The sequence below is a fragment of the Grammomys surdaster genome, unplaced genomic scaffold, assembly GCF_004785775.1.
Source record: "Grammomys surdaster isolate TR1022 unplaced genomic scaffold, NIH_TR_1.0 126187, whole genome shotgun sequence".
Taxonomy (NCBI): Eukaryota; Metazoa; Chordata; class Mammalia; order Rodentia; family Muridae; genus Grammomys; species Grammomys surdaster.
Genome location: NW_021620993.1, coordinates 7,319,252 through 7,335,144, shown reverse-complemented (window position 1 = coordinate 7,335,144; position 15,893 = coordinate 7,319,252). Strand labels below are relative to the sequence as shown.

At 50.4% G+C, this 15,893-nt stretch overlaps 1 protein-coding gene across 3 annotated transcripts in view; it reads left to right on the top strand.

Annotated features, from left to right (window-relative positions):
* Positions 1-14,985, top strand: part of Limk2 (LIM domain kinase 2) — a 68,109-nt gene extending 53,124 nt beyond the window's left edge. For 2 of the 3 annotated variants that reach the window (XM_028758066.1, XM_028758065.1), the window contains exons 5-15: positions 365-470; positions 801-997; positions 4,155-4,341; positions 5,404-5,490; positions 7,041-7,172; positions 7,395-7,451; positions 8,736-8,801; positions 9,681-9,855; positions 10,349-10,404; positions 11,025-11,182; positions 13,376-13,520. In XM_028758066.1, coding sequence (XP_028613899.1) covers positions 365-470; positions 801-997; positions 4,155-4,341; positions 5,404-5,490; positions 7,041-7,172; positions 7,395-7,451; positions 8,736-8,801; positions 9,681-9,855; positions 10,349-10,404; positions 11,025-11,182; positions 13,376-13,520 — 1,366 coding nt within the window. Of the gene's footprint in view, positions 1-364; positions 471-800; positions 998-4,154; positions 4,342-5,403; positions 5,491-7,040; positions 7,173-7,394; positions 7,452-8,735; positions 8,802-9,680; positions 9,856-10,348; positions 10,405-11,024; positions 11,183-13,375 lie in introns of all 3 variants that reach the window. The other variant, XM_028758064.1, reaches the window with a different exon arrangement.
* The last annotated feature ends 908 nt before the right edge of the window (positions 14,986-15,893 follow it).

Below are 15,893 nucleotides of genomic sequence, written 5' to 3'. Positions count from 1 at the left end.
GGAGAGAGGAAAGGCCCAGAGACATAGAGCTGTTAGGAGGCTCCTACGGTGATCCAGGAGAGAGATGTTGGTAACTATGGTGATGGAGAGAAGGCAGGATTCTCAGAAGTGGGTGGGGGTTGAGGGGAAAAGGGGAGGGATTTTAGGGAACTCCAAATGGGGACAATGTCCAGGTTTCTTGCTTAGGTCAATAGGTCAGTGACAGTGCCCTTCCCTGAGAGGAATTGTTCTGGGGTGGGTACTACATTTCGGGGTAGGTGGCCCTGAGTGTGCGGCCAGGCCACTGGGGGCTGAATACTTGGTGAGCAAGCGAGTACAAGTTTTAGAATGCTTTAATCTCGCCTTAACTCTTGTCCATCTTCAGGGTCAACCGGATGCACATCAGTCCCAATAACCGAAATGCCATCCACCCTGGGGACCGCATCTTGGAGATCAATGGGACCCCTGTCCGCACTCTCCGAGTAGAGGAGGTACAGTATATGTCCAGTCTGTCTGTGGGCCTGGTGCATAGAACAGGCCCCCTGAAAGATCTGGCTATGGCTTTTACTTTTTCCCATACCAGACAATCTTAGCACTGAGCCTGTGACAACCAACCTAACAGATTTCCGGGGCAGAAGATATGAGCTGACAGGGAGGTGACAGGGTACCAGACAGAAGCATTAAATGACCTCTGGCAGCCAGAGGCTACTACCTCTAGACAAATTAAATGTTGGGTACACTTTGCTTAGACTGGGTGGGCAGTAGGTAGCTTCAGGTAGGACAGCTTGTGGAAACCGACCTTACCTTGCTGTTGGCCACAGGTGGAGGACGCAATTAACCAGACAAGCCAGACACTTCAGCTGCTGATTGAACATGACCCTGTCCCCCAGCGCCTGGACCAGTTACGGCTAGATACCCGGCTTTCTCCCCACATGCAGACTACTGGACATACTCTCATGCTCAGTGCCTTGGACACCAAGGAGAATCAGGAGGGGACACTGAGGAGACGTTCTCTAAGGTGCTGCTCTGTCCCCTCTGTCTTATTCCTTGTCTACCCCTCAGAGGCTATATTGGCTTTTGGAGGCCAGCAGCCTTAGGAAACCAGCAGGCCAGGGTCAGGATGTGAGACTTGAGCTGACACAGCTACCATGTGGGACTCACAGTTCATAGATTTCTGTATAGAAACAGGTGTCTACCAGGTTTCCTTAGAAACCACAGAGTCAGAATCTTGATGTGGTAGCACATTTCTGTAATCCCAGCATGTGCAAGGCTGAGGCAGGAGTATCATGAGCTTGAGCTAGTTACAGTTACCTAGTAACACTCTATCTTCTTTTTTTTTTTTTTGATTTTTGTTTTTTTTTTTTGGTTTTTTGAGATGGGGTTTCTCTGTGTAGTCCTGGCTGTCCTGGAACTCACTCTGTAGACCAGGCTGGCCTTGAACTCAGAAATCTGCCTGCCTCTGCCTCCCAAGTGCTGGGATTACAGGCGTGTGCCACCACTGCCCGGCTAGACACTATCTCAAAAAAAAAAAAAAAAAAAAAAAGTTTTTTTTTCTTTTTTTGGTTTTTCGAGAAAAAAAAAAAGTTTTAAAAAGCATTGCCCTTATCCACAATTTCAATACTCAGGAGGCTGGGGCAGGAAGATTGCCGTGAGTTCAAGGCCAGACTGGACAGAATAGAGAGGATCGGGCTGGGGATGTGGTCAGACTACTTGCTAAGCAAACAGGATAACTTGGATCCCTAGTACCCACATAAAATCTCAGGCAAGGCTCTACACGGTCCTCTAACCCAGCACGATGGGGAGTGGAGACAGGAGGATTAGTGGCACTTGCTGGCTGCCAGCCTAGCTCCAGGTTTAGGGAGAAATCACTAAAGGGAACAAGGTGGAAAGTGGCAGAGAACCTGATCTCCGCTGGCCCCTGTGTGCACACAAGTGTACATACACACATCTACATACACACACATATTCTGTCTCTCCCTCTCTAACAGTGTGCACAGGTGCGCACAAACACACACCAAAACAGAAGATTGGGCTCTGTCCATTAAACTTGAGCTAGACGGGAAATTATAACATAACAATCTTTAAAATCCATCATGGAGGAAGTGTGGGGCTGGAAACAAACGGGGCCAAGTAAGTATACAAAAAATTGGTAAAGAAATTGATGGACAGTCGGGCAGTGATGGCGCACGTCTGTAATCCCAGCACTGGGGAGGCAGAGGCAGGCGGATTTCTGAGTTCGAGGCCAGCCTGGTCTACAGAGTGAGTTCCAGGACAGGCAGAGCTACATAGAGAAACCCTGTCTTAAAAAGAAGAGGGGGGGCCGGGTGGTGGTGGTGGCGCACGCCTTTAATCCTAGTACTTGGGAGGCAGAGGCAGGCAGATTTCTGAGTTAGAGGCCAGCCTGGTCTACAGAGTGAGTTCCAGAACAGCCCAGGCTATACAGGGAAACCCTGTCTCGAAGGAAAAAAAAAAAAGAAGAGGGGGAAGGATATACACATACAGGGAAATGTGGCATTTTGGGGGTTGGTTTTTTGTTGTTTTTGTGACAAGATCTTACTATGTACCCCTGGCTGTCCTGGGACTATATAGATCAGGTGTCTTAGTCAGGGTTTCCATTGCTCTAAAGAGACACCATGACCAAGGCAAGTCTTATGAGGACAACATTTAACTAGGGGTGGCTTACAGGTCCAGAGGTTCAGACCATAATCAAGGCGGGAGCATGCCATCATCCAGGCAGGAAGAGGGCTGGAGGAGCCCCAAAATTCTACATCTTGTTCCAAAGGCAAACAGGAAAACACTACTGTCTTCCAGGCAGCTAAGATGAGGGTCTCAATGCCTACCCCCACAGCGACACACCTACTCCAACAAGGCCACACCTCCCAATAGTGCCACTCCCTAGGCCAAGCATTCAAACCACACCAGGCTAACCTCAAACTCATAGCGTTTACCTGCCTCTCTGCATCTCTGTGTGCTGGGTTAAAGGCACTGCTATGCCCAAACACATGTTTTAAGACTGGGGGGCAAACATCCCCAAACCCAAAGCCTGGAAAGTCTGTGGAGGGCAACAGCTACCTTGTGCGTGAGCCCTGAGTAGGCTGCTTACAGGACTGGAGACAGGTCCCCATGTTCTCAGGCGGAAATATCTATAACATTCATTTCCTTTGGTACTCTGTTCCCTGTTTCTGCATCTGTGATGTGGGGTTCTGTAAGAGTTATATGTAGCAAAGGACACAAGGTTGTACAGTGCCGGGTTCAGCACTCCTAATATCACATGCTGTCAGAACTAGGAACCAGATACTTCTCCAGTCCCTGGCTCCGATGGGCTGAATCAGCCAGGCCCTTTTGTCTGGCTTCTCACACAACCTCCCCGCAGATCGTTCCTGACTACTCTCGGCCTTGGCCAGCATGACTGAGTTAGGAGAGGCAAGGAAGGTACCAAAGGGCAGGTGGGCTGGAAAAGGGAAGATATGGGTGACTAGAGATCTGCTCATGTAATTTGAAGAGCCTCTATTCAGAAAGGGCAGCTCACTTTGTGTGTGCTCTGGGCAAGCAAGGCAGCAGCACAGGACAGTGTCAGCGTTTTTCTTCAGTAAGTCAAGAATAACAGTCACTAACTATGCAACTCACTGGCCACTTTTGTGAATGTACACACAATAGCTTTATTGCTATAAAAATCATGCCTGTTTATTATTTTAAAATGTAAGCGACATAGGCCAGTACAGATTTATTCAAGATTGGACCTAAGATGCCATTTGCCCCTTCCTTTTGTGGATGGAGGCATCTGTCACTGTATGGTACCTTGAATCAAGCAGCCGTGGGGCTAGAAACAGAGTCTAAGGGAGTGGAGCACCATGTCTAGAGCACCATGAGCTAATAGACGCTAATCATCCTGTATATGAAGTCCTCAGTCCATCGACCCCAGCTGCTTCCCTGCACTTCTCAGTGCAGGATGGAATCCATGGTGGCTCACTTCCCCACGGAGATTCACTTCTAGTCTCCTGATTCCCGCTTTTCATGCATTTTTACTATGATTAATATTGTCTGCAGCCCCCAAATAGCAGTAAGAACCCCCTCCCCCAGAGATACCATCCAAATTACAACCGCTGGAAATACCAGGTGTCCCCGAGCCTCCTGTCACGCTGTGTTGCCTGCTCTCACCCTTCCCTCATCCTCAGGCGCAGTAACAGCATCTCCAAGTCTCCTGGCCCCAGCTCCCCCAAGGAGCCCCTGCTCCTCAGCCGAGACATCAGCCGCTCAGAATCCCTTCGCTGCTCCAGCAGCTGCTCACAGCAGATCTTCCGGCCCTGTGACCTGATCCACGGGGAGGTCCTGGGGAAGGGCTTCTTTGGGCAGGCCATCAAGGTGAGCACAGGAAGCAGCTGCTGCACTCTTTGCTGCCACCAACTTCCTTTACCCTTTCTTTCAAAGCTTTACTGTGTGTATGATGTTTGTGTTGGGGTCAGAGGACAACTCGGAGGACTCTACTCTCTCCTACCTTTACATGGGTCTGGGATCCAACTCTGGTCATCAGCCTCGTGTGGCAAATTTGCCTGTTGAGCCATCTCACAGCCTTCTTACCTTTTTACCTTATACTGCCACACTGCAACTCTGTAGGACACCGGCCTCCTTCCTGGCTGTGAGTGATGGTGTCTGAGGTGCCCTTTCTGTCCTCGTAGCCACCTACGAGCAGCAAGGCTGCTATAGTGAGTAGCTCTGGAAACTCACGCCGCCAATCAGGGAGGGTGTGCTGAGTGCCCACAGCCTCCAGGTTGCAGGGCATGCTACAAGGTGAAGGCTCCTGCCACCCTGGTGAGCTCAGGAACTAATCTTTTTCTCTTTCTCTTCTCCTCCTCCTCTGCGGAGAGCTGGGAGGGGGGGTCAGGTAAGCCTGTACGTCAGCTTTCCAGACAGCAGGGATGGAAGGCTCACCTCTGACCCACCCAGCTCCCTGGTGCATGTCTGTGGTGCTGACACCCTGCCCCCAGACTCTGCCCACCCAGGGATTCACCCCTGTGCCAGATGAGCAAAGCCCCTGCTTGGCTTGGCAGCAAACCCTCCCATCCTTCCCGGTTTCCTTTTTTAGAGTCCTGGCTTTCCCTTATGCATGCCCAGCATTCTAGGGGAAAAGATACACTTCCTTCCTGAGTCCTCTTTGCCCTGTGCTGTTTTCTACACATGATCTCTGGCTAGTCTGTCCTCCGAGGAACGGGAGGACACTGCAAAGAGTTTTGTTTTGTTTTGTTTTTTTGCTTTTTCTTTCTTATTTTCTTCCCTCTGTTGCTGGAGGTCAAACCCACCCAGGACCTTGAGCATGTCAACAGAGTTCTCTACTACTGAATTACTCCCTTAGTCCACAGATTGTCACAAACAGAACACCAGAATTTTCTCTGGTCTCTGCACTGTTAACACTTGCCCTTCCTGTAGGTGACTCACAAAGCCACAGGCAAAGTGATGGTCATGAAGGAGTTAATTCGCTGTGATGAGGAAACCCAGAAGACTTTCCTGACTGAGGTAAGAAATGAGGTTGGACTTTCCAGCAGACCTATACTTGAGGGGCTGAAACAAGAGGATCATGTGACCCCGAGAGTGAACCCAGGCCAGATGTGGCAACACAGTGAGACCCCATGTGGAACAGAAAGTGAAATAGGGGTGTTTTTTCAAAAGGAAACTTGCTGCCAGACCTAGTAGCCCAGTCCTGTCACTGCAGCTACTTTGGAGGCTAAGGCAGGAGGACTCCTGTTCAAGGACTGGAAGTTCAAGGCTAGCCTAGGCAACATAATGAGGCTGTCTCAAATAAAAGTAGGGGAGGGGGGAGGCTAGAGGAATGCCTCAGCAGGTAAGAGCATGTACTGCTCATGCAGAGGACCTGGGTTCTGTTCTCAGTACCTACACAGTGGCTCACAACCATCCATAACTCCCGTTCTGACCCACAGTGACTCCAGCACCAGGCACACACACACTACTCATGCACACGTGGAACCGAACACTCACACACACAATGAATGATAGATAACTCAGAATTGAGCTAGGGAAAACCCAGGGATAGAGAGCCAGCACAGCCTGCAAGGCACTGGGTTCCATCAAGAGACAGGACAAGGGGAGGGAGAAAGAACAGAATGGGGTGGGGGGAGTCTGGGAAGAAAGGGTGAAAAGAACGAGAAATCTCATTTCAGCCACTATTTTATTACTAAAAAAAATAAACCTGAAGGTTTATTTTGTCTCAGTCTTTTCAAGTATCGATATTATTATTTATGTGTGTATGAGTATTTTGTCTGCATGTATGTCTGCATATCAGAAGAGGCCGTGGGACTAGAGGTATAGGTAGTTATGAGCAGCCATGTGTTTGCTGTTGATTAAACCCAGGTCCTCTGGAAGAGCAGCCAGTGCTCTGAAACTTTGAGCCATCTTCCCAGCCCTCAACCATTATCTTAAAACCTGGGCAGAGAGTCTGGTGTGGTAATGCACACCTTTAGTCTCAGCACCCTCAAGAGGCAGGTGGAGCTCTGAGTTCAAGGCCAACCTTGGCTACACAGTGAGTGCCAAGCCAGCCAAGGATATTAGAAAGACCTTAGAGAGAGAGAGAGAGAGAGAGAGAGAGAGAGAGAGAGAGAGAGAGAGGGAGAGAAACAGCTAAGGGGAAAGACTCTTCTAAATTACAGTGCATCTGTTGAGTGCACACTTACTAAAGACACTACAAGCCAGTCTAAGGTGAGATTCAGGTTACAGGGGTGATCGTATGAATGTACCAGTTTAATACAGGCTGTTATGGTCGCCACCAAGTACCTTGAAGTGGGACTCCAGGGAACAGAAACTCCATCCCATGAACATCTCATTTGTACTGCCTCTCTCTCCTTAGGTAGCGGCAGCTGGGGACACTGGGGCAGCTGCAGTGGGCCAGCGGGGCTTCCTGCTCGGCACCATGTCAGGCCTCCATCTCACTCTTGGGCTCTCCCACCTGGTTTCTGGAGCAGTCCTAGAAAAGCAGGGCCCAGTGTGTAAAATCTGTGGCTGTGCTCATTTTGTCCCGTGAGGCTGGACTCATTTCGTCCCCTCTCCTCCAGGTGAAAGTGATGCGAAGCCTGGACCACCCTAATGTGCTCAAGTTCATCGGTGTCCTGTACAAGGACAAGAAGCTGAATCTGCTGACAGAGTACATCGAGGGGGGCACGCTCAAAGACTTTCTGCGCAGTGTGGTGAGCACGTGACCCCATCCATAGTCAGGAAGAGCTTTGGTGGGTTATCAGAGGGACACCTGTGCTCATTACTCTGGAACCTTGTGGGTTAGGGACCTTGTTTGCCCTCAAAGGTGTGTACTGGGAGGGACTGGAAGGCTTCTGTAGCACACATGCTGGCCAATGGAGTCTAGACCAAGAGCTGGGATGGACTCCTCTAACAGACATTCTCCTACCCTGCAGGACCCGTTCCCCTGGCAACAGAAGGTCAGATTTGCCAAAGGCATCTCCTCTGGAATGGTGAGTCCTACCAACAGCCTTGGGCATGTGTAGAGTAAGGTACGGGGATTGCAGGCTGCTCTGGAAGGCAGGCGCCCATCGAGGGGGCTGGAACATTCACCAGCTGCCTACTGAATTTCTTTCAGTGCCAAGGAAATGTTGGCTACCTACTCTCTTTCAGTCAACAATTCTGTTCTCAAAGGATTTCAAATCTCTTTAACACCAAACGGCATGAACAAGGCAAACCATAGCGCAGGGCACCCTGACCTTGCTGTCAGAGAGGTGCCCGTGTGCTAAGGAACCTGGGAGTAAGCACCTTACTACCTAGAAAATATGAGGAGAGAGGAGGGGACACGGATTCAAGATGAACCCTGAAGAAGGAGCCAGTAGTAGATGCAAGTTCCTGTTGAGTATTGTGGGAATGAGTCTAGCCATCCGTACAACTGACAGGTGCTAATGACGTGACTGTTCCACACAGCAGGGGGTGGGGGGAGGGCTGCACCCCAGAGTGTGCTCCTTCCTCCAGGATCCTTTGTTTACAGTGAAGCAGTGAGGTAGAAAAGAAGGGGCTGGGTCCTGGGCTTGTCTGGAGTTCCAGGGTAGTCACCTAGTTCAGCAGTGGCCAGCACATGAGAAGATGGCTCTGCAAAGGGTTGGCCCTGTGGAGGCTGGGAGGGACTCACAGCACACAGGGGTCTCAGGAAAAGGGGGGACATGGGGGAAGTATGCCTTTGAGGAGGGGTTGCCTCTGTGGGCCTAGGAACAGTGACACAGTAGTACAGGGGGGCTGGGGAAGGGAGCAGTGTCACCTTCCCCATCTACAGGGAACAGAAAGACTAAGAAAATAGCTCCTAAGAGTGACACGGGAATGTCTAGTAAAAATAGTTTAGAAATGGCTGGACAGGAAGAGGGAGGGGCTGAAGAACAGACAGAGGAGGAGGGTGTCTCAGGGGAGGTGAGTCAGGAGGTCATTTCTTCCCCACCACAGGCAGGAAAATCCAAAGTGGCTGGAAGCAGACCCTGGAGGAGGAGGGGGGAACAGTGTGTTTGAGGGTGCTCACTTTAGACTGCCTCAGCTATGTAAAGGGTGGGGATTCAGGCCAGTAGAATTGGAGACTGCTGGAAAACCTGGGCAGGAGCTGGCAGTTTTCTGTTGCTGTTAGGACACAAGTGTGGCTTGTGGGTGGAGATGGGAAGTTAAACAGGCTTGGCCTAGAAGACAGGAGTAGCTGGGGGTTGGGGGAAGGGATGTTGGAAGGGCGTGGCCTGGGAGACCAGGCTCCATGGCTCCTGCTTCTGTTGCAGGCCTACTTACACTCCATGTGCATCATCCACCGGGATCTGAACTCACACAACTGTCTCATCAAATTGGTACGTCCCACTGTGCTGCCTGGGGATATCCCTCTGGCTTCAGACCAGACACACCACCTATGGGCTTCTATTTTGGGCTTTCTGCTACCTCAAGTGCCTTTTGCCATCCCCATCTTATGGAGGCTCTCAGAGACACACATGCAGGCACAATTTCACCTCCCTCCCCAGGAGCAGCCCTTGAAGTGATTGGTAGAAGGGATTAGCTTGCCTGGCTGGCAGGCCAAAGGCCCTGGGCTCAATCCCCTACACTGATTTAGTGTGGCAGGAGTCTGGGTGTGGATGGGGCTGAATTCCTGTCTGTGTAGAGCTCTTGCCTAATAGCAGGCCCTAAAACAGTTTGCTGATCCCTCTTTACAACACGGACGGACGGACGGACGGAAGGACGGGCTGCAGCCCTTGCTCCATATAGCCAGCATGAGGCCAGCGTTCCTCAGTTACAGCTGTCTCCTGCCGACTTCCTTCCACAGCAATATGAAATAACCGTAACCCCTCTTCACACGACTGCCCCATAGCTGCCTCCTCCCTTACCGCCTTTGCCTGACCTTTTCTCTTAACCTATTCTGGCAACTACAAGTCCTTGTTAAGAACAAGACAAAGGGCTGAAGATAGACAAGAAACCCTTACCCACCTGCGCTGCACTCTGCAGGTCCCTGAGGCGCCTCCTCCTTTAGCTTGGAATCTGCTCTAGGCAGATACCAGACTGACAAGAAAAACCCACAAAGGCCCAGCCACCCGCTCCCAGGAGAGCTTTCTGGTGTGACTCTCTGCTGTGTAACTTCTCTCCTTGAAGGTGGTCTCTCTTGCCTATGCCCACACCCCAGGGACAGGTTAGAGAAGCCCACACCCCAGGTCCTGACCTGGCCCTTGTCTTCTTACCAGGACAAGACGGTGGTGGTAGCCGACTTTGGGCTGTCGCGTCTTATAGTAGAAGAGAGGAAAAGGCCTCCAGTAGAGAAGGCCACCACCAAGAAACGCACTTTACGCAAGAGTGACCGCAAGAAGCGCTACACTGTGGTGGGAAACCCCTACTGGATGGCCCCCGAGATGTTGAATGGTAAGTTCTGAATCCCTGGAGAGAGAAAAGAGCCAGAGAGAAGACAGGAGCCACATCTTAAATTGAGTGCTGTAAGCTGGGGAAGCCTGCGACAGGGACAGGCACTCAGCGGGTGGGCGGGCAGTCTCCCAGGCTTGGCCAAGCCAGGCCTCATAAACTCCTTTCCCAAACACAGCTGGGAAAGCAGCATGTCATCCTGGGTGGAGGTGAGCTCTAAGGATCTTTTGTCTCCAAATGGCCCAGGCTGTTCAGAGCTCTAGCCTTAGCCTCCTCTCTCTCCAGATCAAGAACTGAAGTATGGTGCCCCCTGGTGGATGCTGGCTAGCAGTGGGTTGCCTGGCTACCTAACCCTGGCTCATGATCAGAGTCTAGAAGAGCCTGAACCTGGGTGCAGTTCTTTATCACACAGTCGATGGCCCCTGGGCACCTTTTGGCTGCTGTGGCCCAGTTTTTGGCTCTGGAACCTGACAGCCACTTTCCTCTCTTCCCCAAGGCAAGAGCTACGATGAGACAGTGGATGTCTTCTCTTTTGGGATCGTTCTCTGCGAGGTAAGCTCAAACTCAGACACCCGAGCAGCCCTGCCTCCCTGAGATCTGGGTTGCCCTCCTACAAGTGAATAGTTTGCCTCAAAATCACTGGTTAGGCTGCAGCATAGCCCAGTATCCCTCAGAGCCCTGAGTCAAGTAGACACAGTGAAGCTTTTCTCACTCCTACAAAATTATGAGGGAGAGGAGAAACACACAAGGGTTAGAATAATTAAAGTATTTTACAAAGTTGCTTTCTTCAGTAGATTGCAGTGAAGGTGATGGCAGCCAAAGGGTTTCAGACATCAGTCAAACCCAGCCCTCACCTTGTCGAGGCTTGACCTGGTAGAGGATAGAGCCACAGCGGGATATAGCAGGGTAGGGTAAGTGGAAGCTTCTAGCTTTCAGGTACCAGTTACCAACATTGCTTCTGCTGCAGGGAGGCCTCTTGTAAACCCTCCCCAGTATCCAGACTCAGTGTAGAGAGAGATCTGCATTAGCATGGTAAGGAGAGGTGGGGCAGAAGGCTGCCCTCCCTCTAATAGGGTTCTGCCTGCCCTGGGCAACTGTCTACAAGAGCATCCCTTCCTCCTCTGTCTGTGGCCTCTGGAGACCGTCCTGACCATCCATCTTGTTGCTTGCAGATCATCGGGCAGGTATATGCTGATCCTGATTGCCTGCCCCGCACACTGGACTTTGGCCTCAATGTAAAGCTTTTCTGGGAGAAGTTTGTCCCAACAGACTGTCCCCCAGCCTTCTTCCCCCTGGCTGCTATCTGCTGCAAACTGGAGCCTGAGAGCAGGTTGGTGTCTCACCCCTTTCTCTCACTTTACAGCCCTCAGGGCCTGAGACGCACGCTTTAGATCGTCCCATGCCCTTCCCTGGACAAGCAGTAGAATCCTTGAGCTTGAGAGGAAACTGTTAAACCCCTGAAGCCCCAAGAGCTCTGCCATGCCACATTAGGGAAGAGAGGTAGCAGAGAAGCAAGAGGCTGGACAGGATGGAGTCACAGACATTAGGAGCAGTGGGATTTTTTGTTTTGTCTTTTATTTTTTATTTTTATTTTTTTTTATTTTTTTTTTATTTTTTTATTTTTTGGTTTTTCAAGACAGGGTTTCTCTGTGTAGTCCTGGCTGTCCTGGAACTCACTCTGTAGATCAGGCTGGCCTCGAACTCAGAAATCTGTCTGCCTCTGCCTCCCAAGTGCTGGGATTAAAGGCGTGTGCCACCACCGCCCAGCTTGTTTTGTTTTTTAAAGAAAATCTAAGTGAGGTGTGTGTATCCACAATAGACTGTGTGGAATGAATGGGGCTATGGGTTCAGCTCTCAGCTCTAGGGGTGGCCAACAAAAGGCAATTACAGGGACTGGCGGTGTATCTGAGGAATAGAGGGGACTTGCCTGGCGTGTGCCAAGTCCTGGATGTCACCTTTAGCAAGCATACATGAGCAAATGCTCCACTCACCACATGCCCTCATAAGACATGGAGTCATTAATTTTATATCATGTGACTTTTATCTCAAAAAATGCTTATAACTCTTAAAATAGGGTCTGGGGACGTAACTCAGTACTGTACTTGGCTAGAATGCATGAAGCCTTGGGTTTGCTCCCGGCCAGTGTGTAAAAACTGGGCATGGGGGTGAGTGCCTCTGAAGTCAGAAGTTCAAGGCCAGCAGGCATGGTGGCATACACTTTTTTTTTTTAAAGATTTATTTATTTTATGTATATGAGTATACTGTTGCTCTCTTCAGACACACAAGAAGAGGGCATCAGATCCCATTAAAGATGGTTGTTGTTACCATCCCAGGACTTGGAAGGCAGAGGCAGGTGGATCTCTATGAGTTTAAGAGCAGCCTGGTCCATAGGAAGTTCCAGAACAGCCAGGACTACATAGTGAGACCGTGTCTACAAAGGGAAGCAGGGGCAGGAATATCACTCAGTGATACAGTACTTGCCTAGAATGTTCAAGGCCCCAGGTTCTATCCTCAGTACTACATAGGCAGCTTCACACACATGAAGAGATGCTACCTAGGGAATGATTGTGGGGCCTGTAGATAAAGCATCTAACCTTGGATAATAAAAATAGACTTAGAAGCTATCTTAGTTACTTTTCTGTTGCCATGACAAAACACCATGAGCAAGACAATTTATAAAAGAAAGCATTTAATTTGGGGATTGCTTACAGTGTCAGATGTTGAGTCTGTGATCATGGTGGGGAGGCATGGCAGCGGGCAGTGGGCAGCGGGCAGCAGGCAGCGGGCAGCAGGCGTGGTGCTAGACCACTGTCTGATCCACAAGCAGGGTCTGGCATGGGATTTTGAGTCCTCAAAACCTACCCCAATGACACACCTACCCCAACAAAGCCAGACGTCCTAATCCTTCCCAAACAGTTCCATCCCATAGCCTATGGTGACCATTCTCCCTCGTGTAGCTTGGTGATAGAGCTCTCACCTAACATAGGGCAGGGCCTAGGGGGGAGGGGACTTACAATTTTCCTGTTGTTTGCAGATGTTTATTTTTGAGATGGGGTCTCATGTCACCCAGGCTGGTTCAAATTAGATATAGACTTGAAGCTGACCTTGAACTTCTCGCTTTCTTGCTTCTACTTCCTAAGTGCCTAGGATAACTGGTATACACCAACATGGCCAGTTACTATACTGAGAATTGAACTCAGGGCTTTGTGGGTGATAGACAGGCACTGTACCGACAGGGCTCTATCACCAGCACCCAAGGTGTCTTTTAATAAGTATAGAAACCAATCTCAACCTTTGCTTGTTGCATTCACTCTAAGACATGAGAGGGTCACATCTCTTTGGATGTTTTGCCTTAAGGCATGATCTCTAGCCTGGCCAGACTTGTCATGGTGTTGCTTTGCATATTTACAGCAAGAGGGTCGAGGGTTTGAGGTGGCGGGACCTGGGAATGGGAGACACATCTCGTACCCATTCCTCCCACACTCACGTTCTGCCTGTTGTTCTCCATCCCTTCTCTTTGCAGACCGGCATTCTCAAAGCTGGAGGACTCGTTCGAGGCGCTCTCCCTGTTCTTGGGGGAGTTGGCCATCCCACTGCCAGCAGAGCTGGAAGAACTGGACCACACCGTGAGCATGGAGTATGGCCTAACCCGGGACTCGCCACCCTAGCCCTGGTCCATCCCCCTGCAAGGGGACATTCCACAGCCAGCATTGCCCCCTCTGCACCCTGTCCTTGCAGAGAGCAGGACTGCCTAAGTTTCCTGTGGATTGACGGCTTGCTTAGAAGCACAAGCCATCCCTTCTACCTCCCCAGGAGGCACTTGGGTGCAGGGAAACAATTCTCCACGGGTTTGGGGCCTAGTTTCTATCTGTAAATCCAACTCACCTGAAGCTGTGAAGAGGATAAAAGAGCCTGGATTCTAGACCGAGAGTCTGTTACTAGGGACTGCTCGGCCTCTGTGGATTGAGAGTCTGGGAGGCTGTAGCTTTACACTAATCAACATGACCTGGGCCTGCTGGGCAAGATGACGGAGTGAACTGGCCTGAGCGCTCTGGAGTCTGGTTCAGCAAGGAGCAGGACTTCAAGCGGTAGTATGAGTAACAGAAACGGGGAACCTTCAAAGCATGTGAAATGACAGTAGTGATTTCTCCTTCCATCCCGGGCCATGCCCTTTGGAGCAGGTTTTGAAGAGTCTTAGTGTGTGGTGAAACCTACAGGATCCAAAAAAAAAAGGACTGGTTCCTGCTCACCAGCCCAGGGCCAGCCGCATCAGTGTGTGGAGAGCTTCAGCTTCCTGTCTCAACAAGCAGTCACTCACAAAAACACCAAAGAAGCTGGGGCTGGAAACAAAGAGGCCCTGCCCTCTAAAAGCCCCATATCCAGGCTGGTGGGCTCATGGGTTCTGGGTGCCAGTATGGTCTGCCTCAGACTTTGGGTCTAAGCAGGGAGAAGGGGGTTCCATCAATTTCTTTGCACCCTGTGGCAGCTACTGCACATCTCTAGAATGTCTGGTCCAGGCAGCAACTCAGGACGGGCATGGTGGCTGCTGAGTCCCCAGATGCGAAGACAGCTTCCTGAGCTGGGCCTTGTAGATTCTACCTCTTTTGTTGCTGGTCCAGCTTACTTCCTGAGCCACACTTGAGGGCCAGGGGCATGGGAAACTCTGGGGGCATTTTCCACCCCTGGCTGCCAGGTGTCCTGGGACTCTGTAGCTCTCCAAGGTTTGTCATCTCCTAAGCAGGAGCTCACACCATATTTAACAAATTGGGAATGGGTTTGGTTATAAGTCCGTGTGATGGGTTGTACTGATGAGGGGTCTGGGAAGAGCAGTTGCTGTTATTAGCTTTTATCTGTGGGGTGATATGTGAACTATTTTGTACATAGATGAGATGAATTATGGGATGGGACGTCTTTGGCCACTGTTATTGCTGTGTGGACTGTACTTGTGTGTGGAGTTTGCAAACTCACTGGAGGGGGAATCCTGAACTCCCAACTGCAGCATGGTTCAGCATCCTGTAACCGATTATGCTTGCGCTGTCCCCAGCAAGTGTGGGCATGGCGGGCCTGCGCTGGGCCATGAAGCAGACTAAATAAATTAAGCAGTTAATATAGCAATGACAGAGAGTACAAAAATGACTCAGGACCTGACTTAAGCATGGAGGAGAGTGGGACAGAGAATTCCGGCTGGCGGTCACCAGGGCTTGGTTCCCAGCACCCACATGGGTGGGTCTCTACCATCTGTACCTCCAGTTCCAGGGGCTCTCCACCTCATCTCAGATCCGTGGGCTCCTGCACACACGTGCTGTACACGCATGCTCTTGGGCACATTCACATTTTAACATGTTTTAAAGAACCATGGTCTGCTGGCCTCTTTCACATAATTTATCAGTAATCCAGAGATCATACACATCCACTTGAGATAGCCCTTTTGAAGAGCAGGTTGATGACCTCAGTTTAGGCCCACAAAGCTATTAGGCCTGGATCTCAGCTGCTGACCCAGTCCTCGGGGGCCTTCTGCTTCCAAAGCTGTTGCACCAAACCGCTGGTCCAAATAATGTTTGGTAAGCCCCATAGCCTCTGCCAAGTGTGGTAGTATGTGTTTATAAGTCTACACATGACATAACAGAGGCTGGGGGATCACTATAAATTCAAGGCCAGCCTAGTCTACCTAGTGATTTTCAGGTCAGCTATGGATACAGCACCGAGAGCCAGGCCTAATAGCTTTGTAGGCCTAAAATGAGGTCATTTTTGCTGGATCTCACACCCAGCCAAAAAATTTTTTTTCTATAAACCCAAAGATAATTTACCAAGCATCCTATAGTAGAAGACTTCAGATCAGGAGTAGAATACATGTTGGCAGTATTGCTGGCACACGCCTTTAGTCCCAGCAAAGGCAGGTGCATCTCTTGAGTTTGAGGCCAGCCTGAGCTGTTACACAGAGAAACCAAGAATGGAATAGAACACAGCCCCTAGTAAACACCTCATCTGAGGTTCCCGGTGCTGGATATACTTACAACTCAACCTGTTGCTGAGGTCTACTG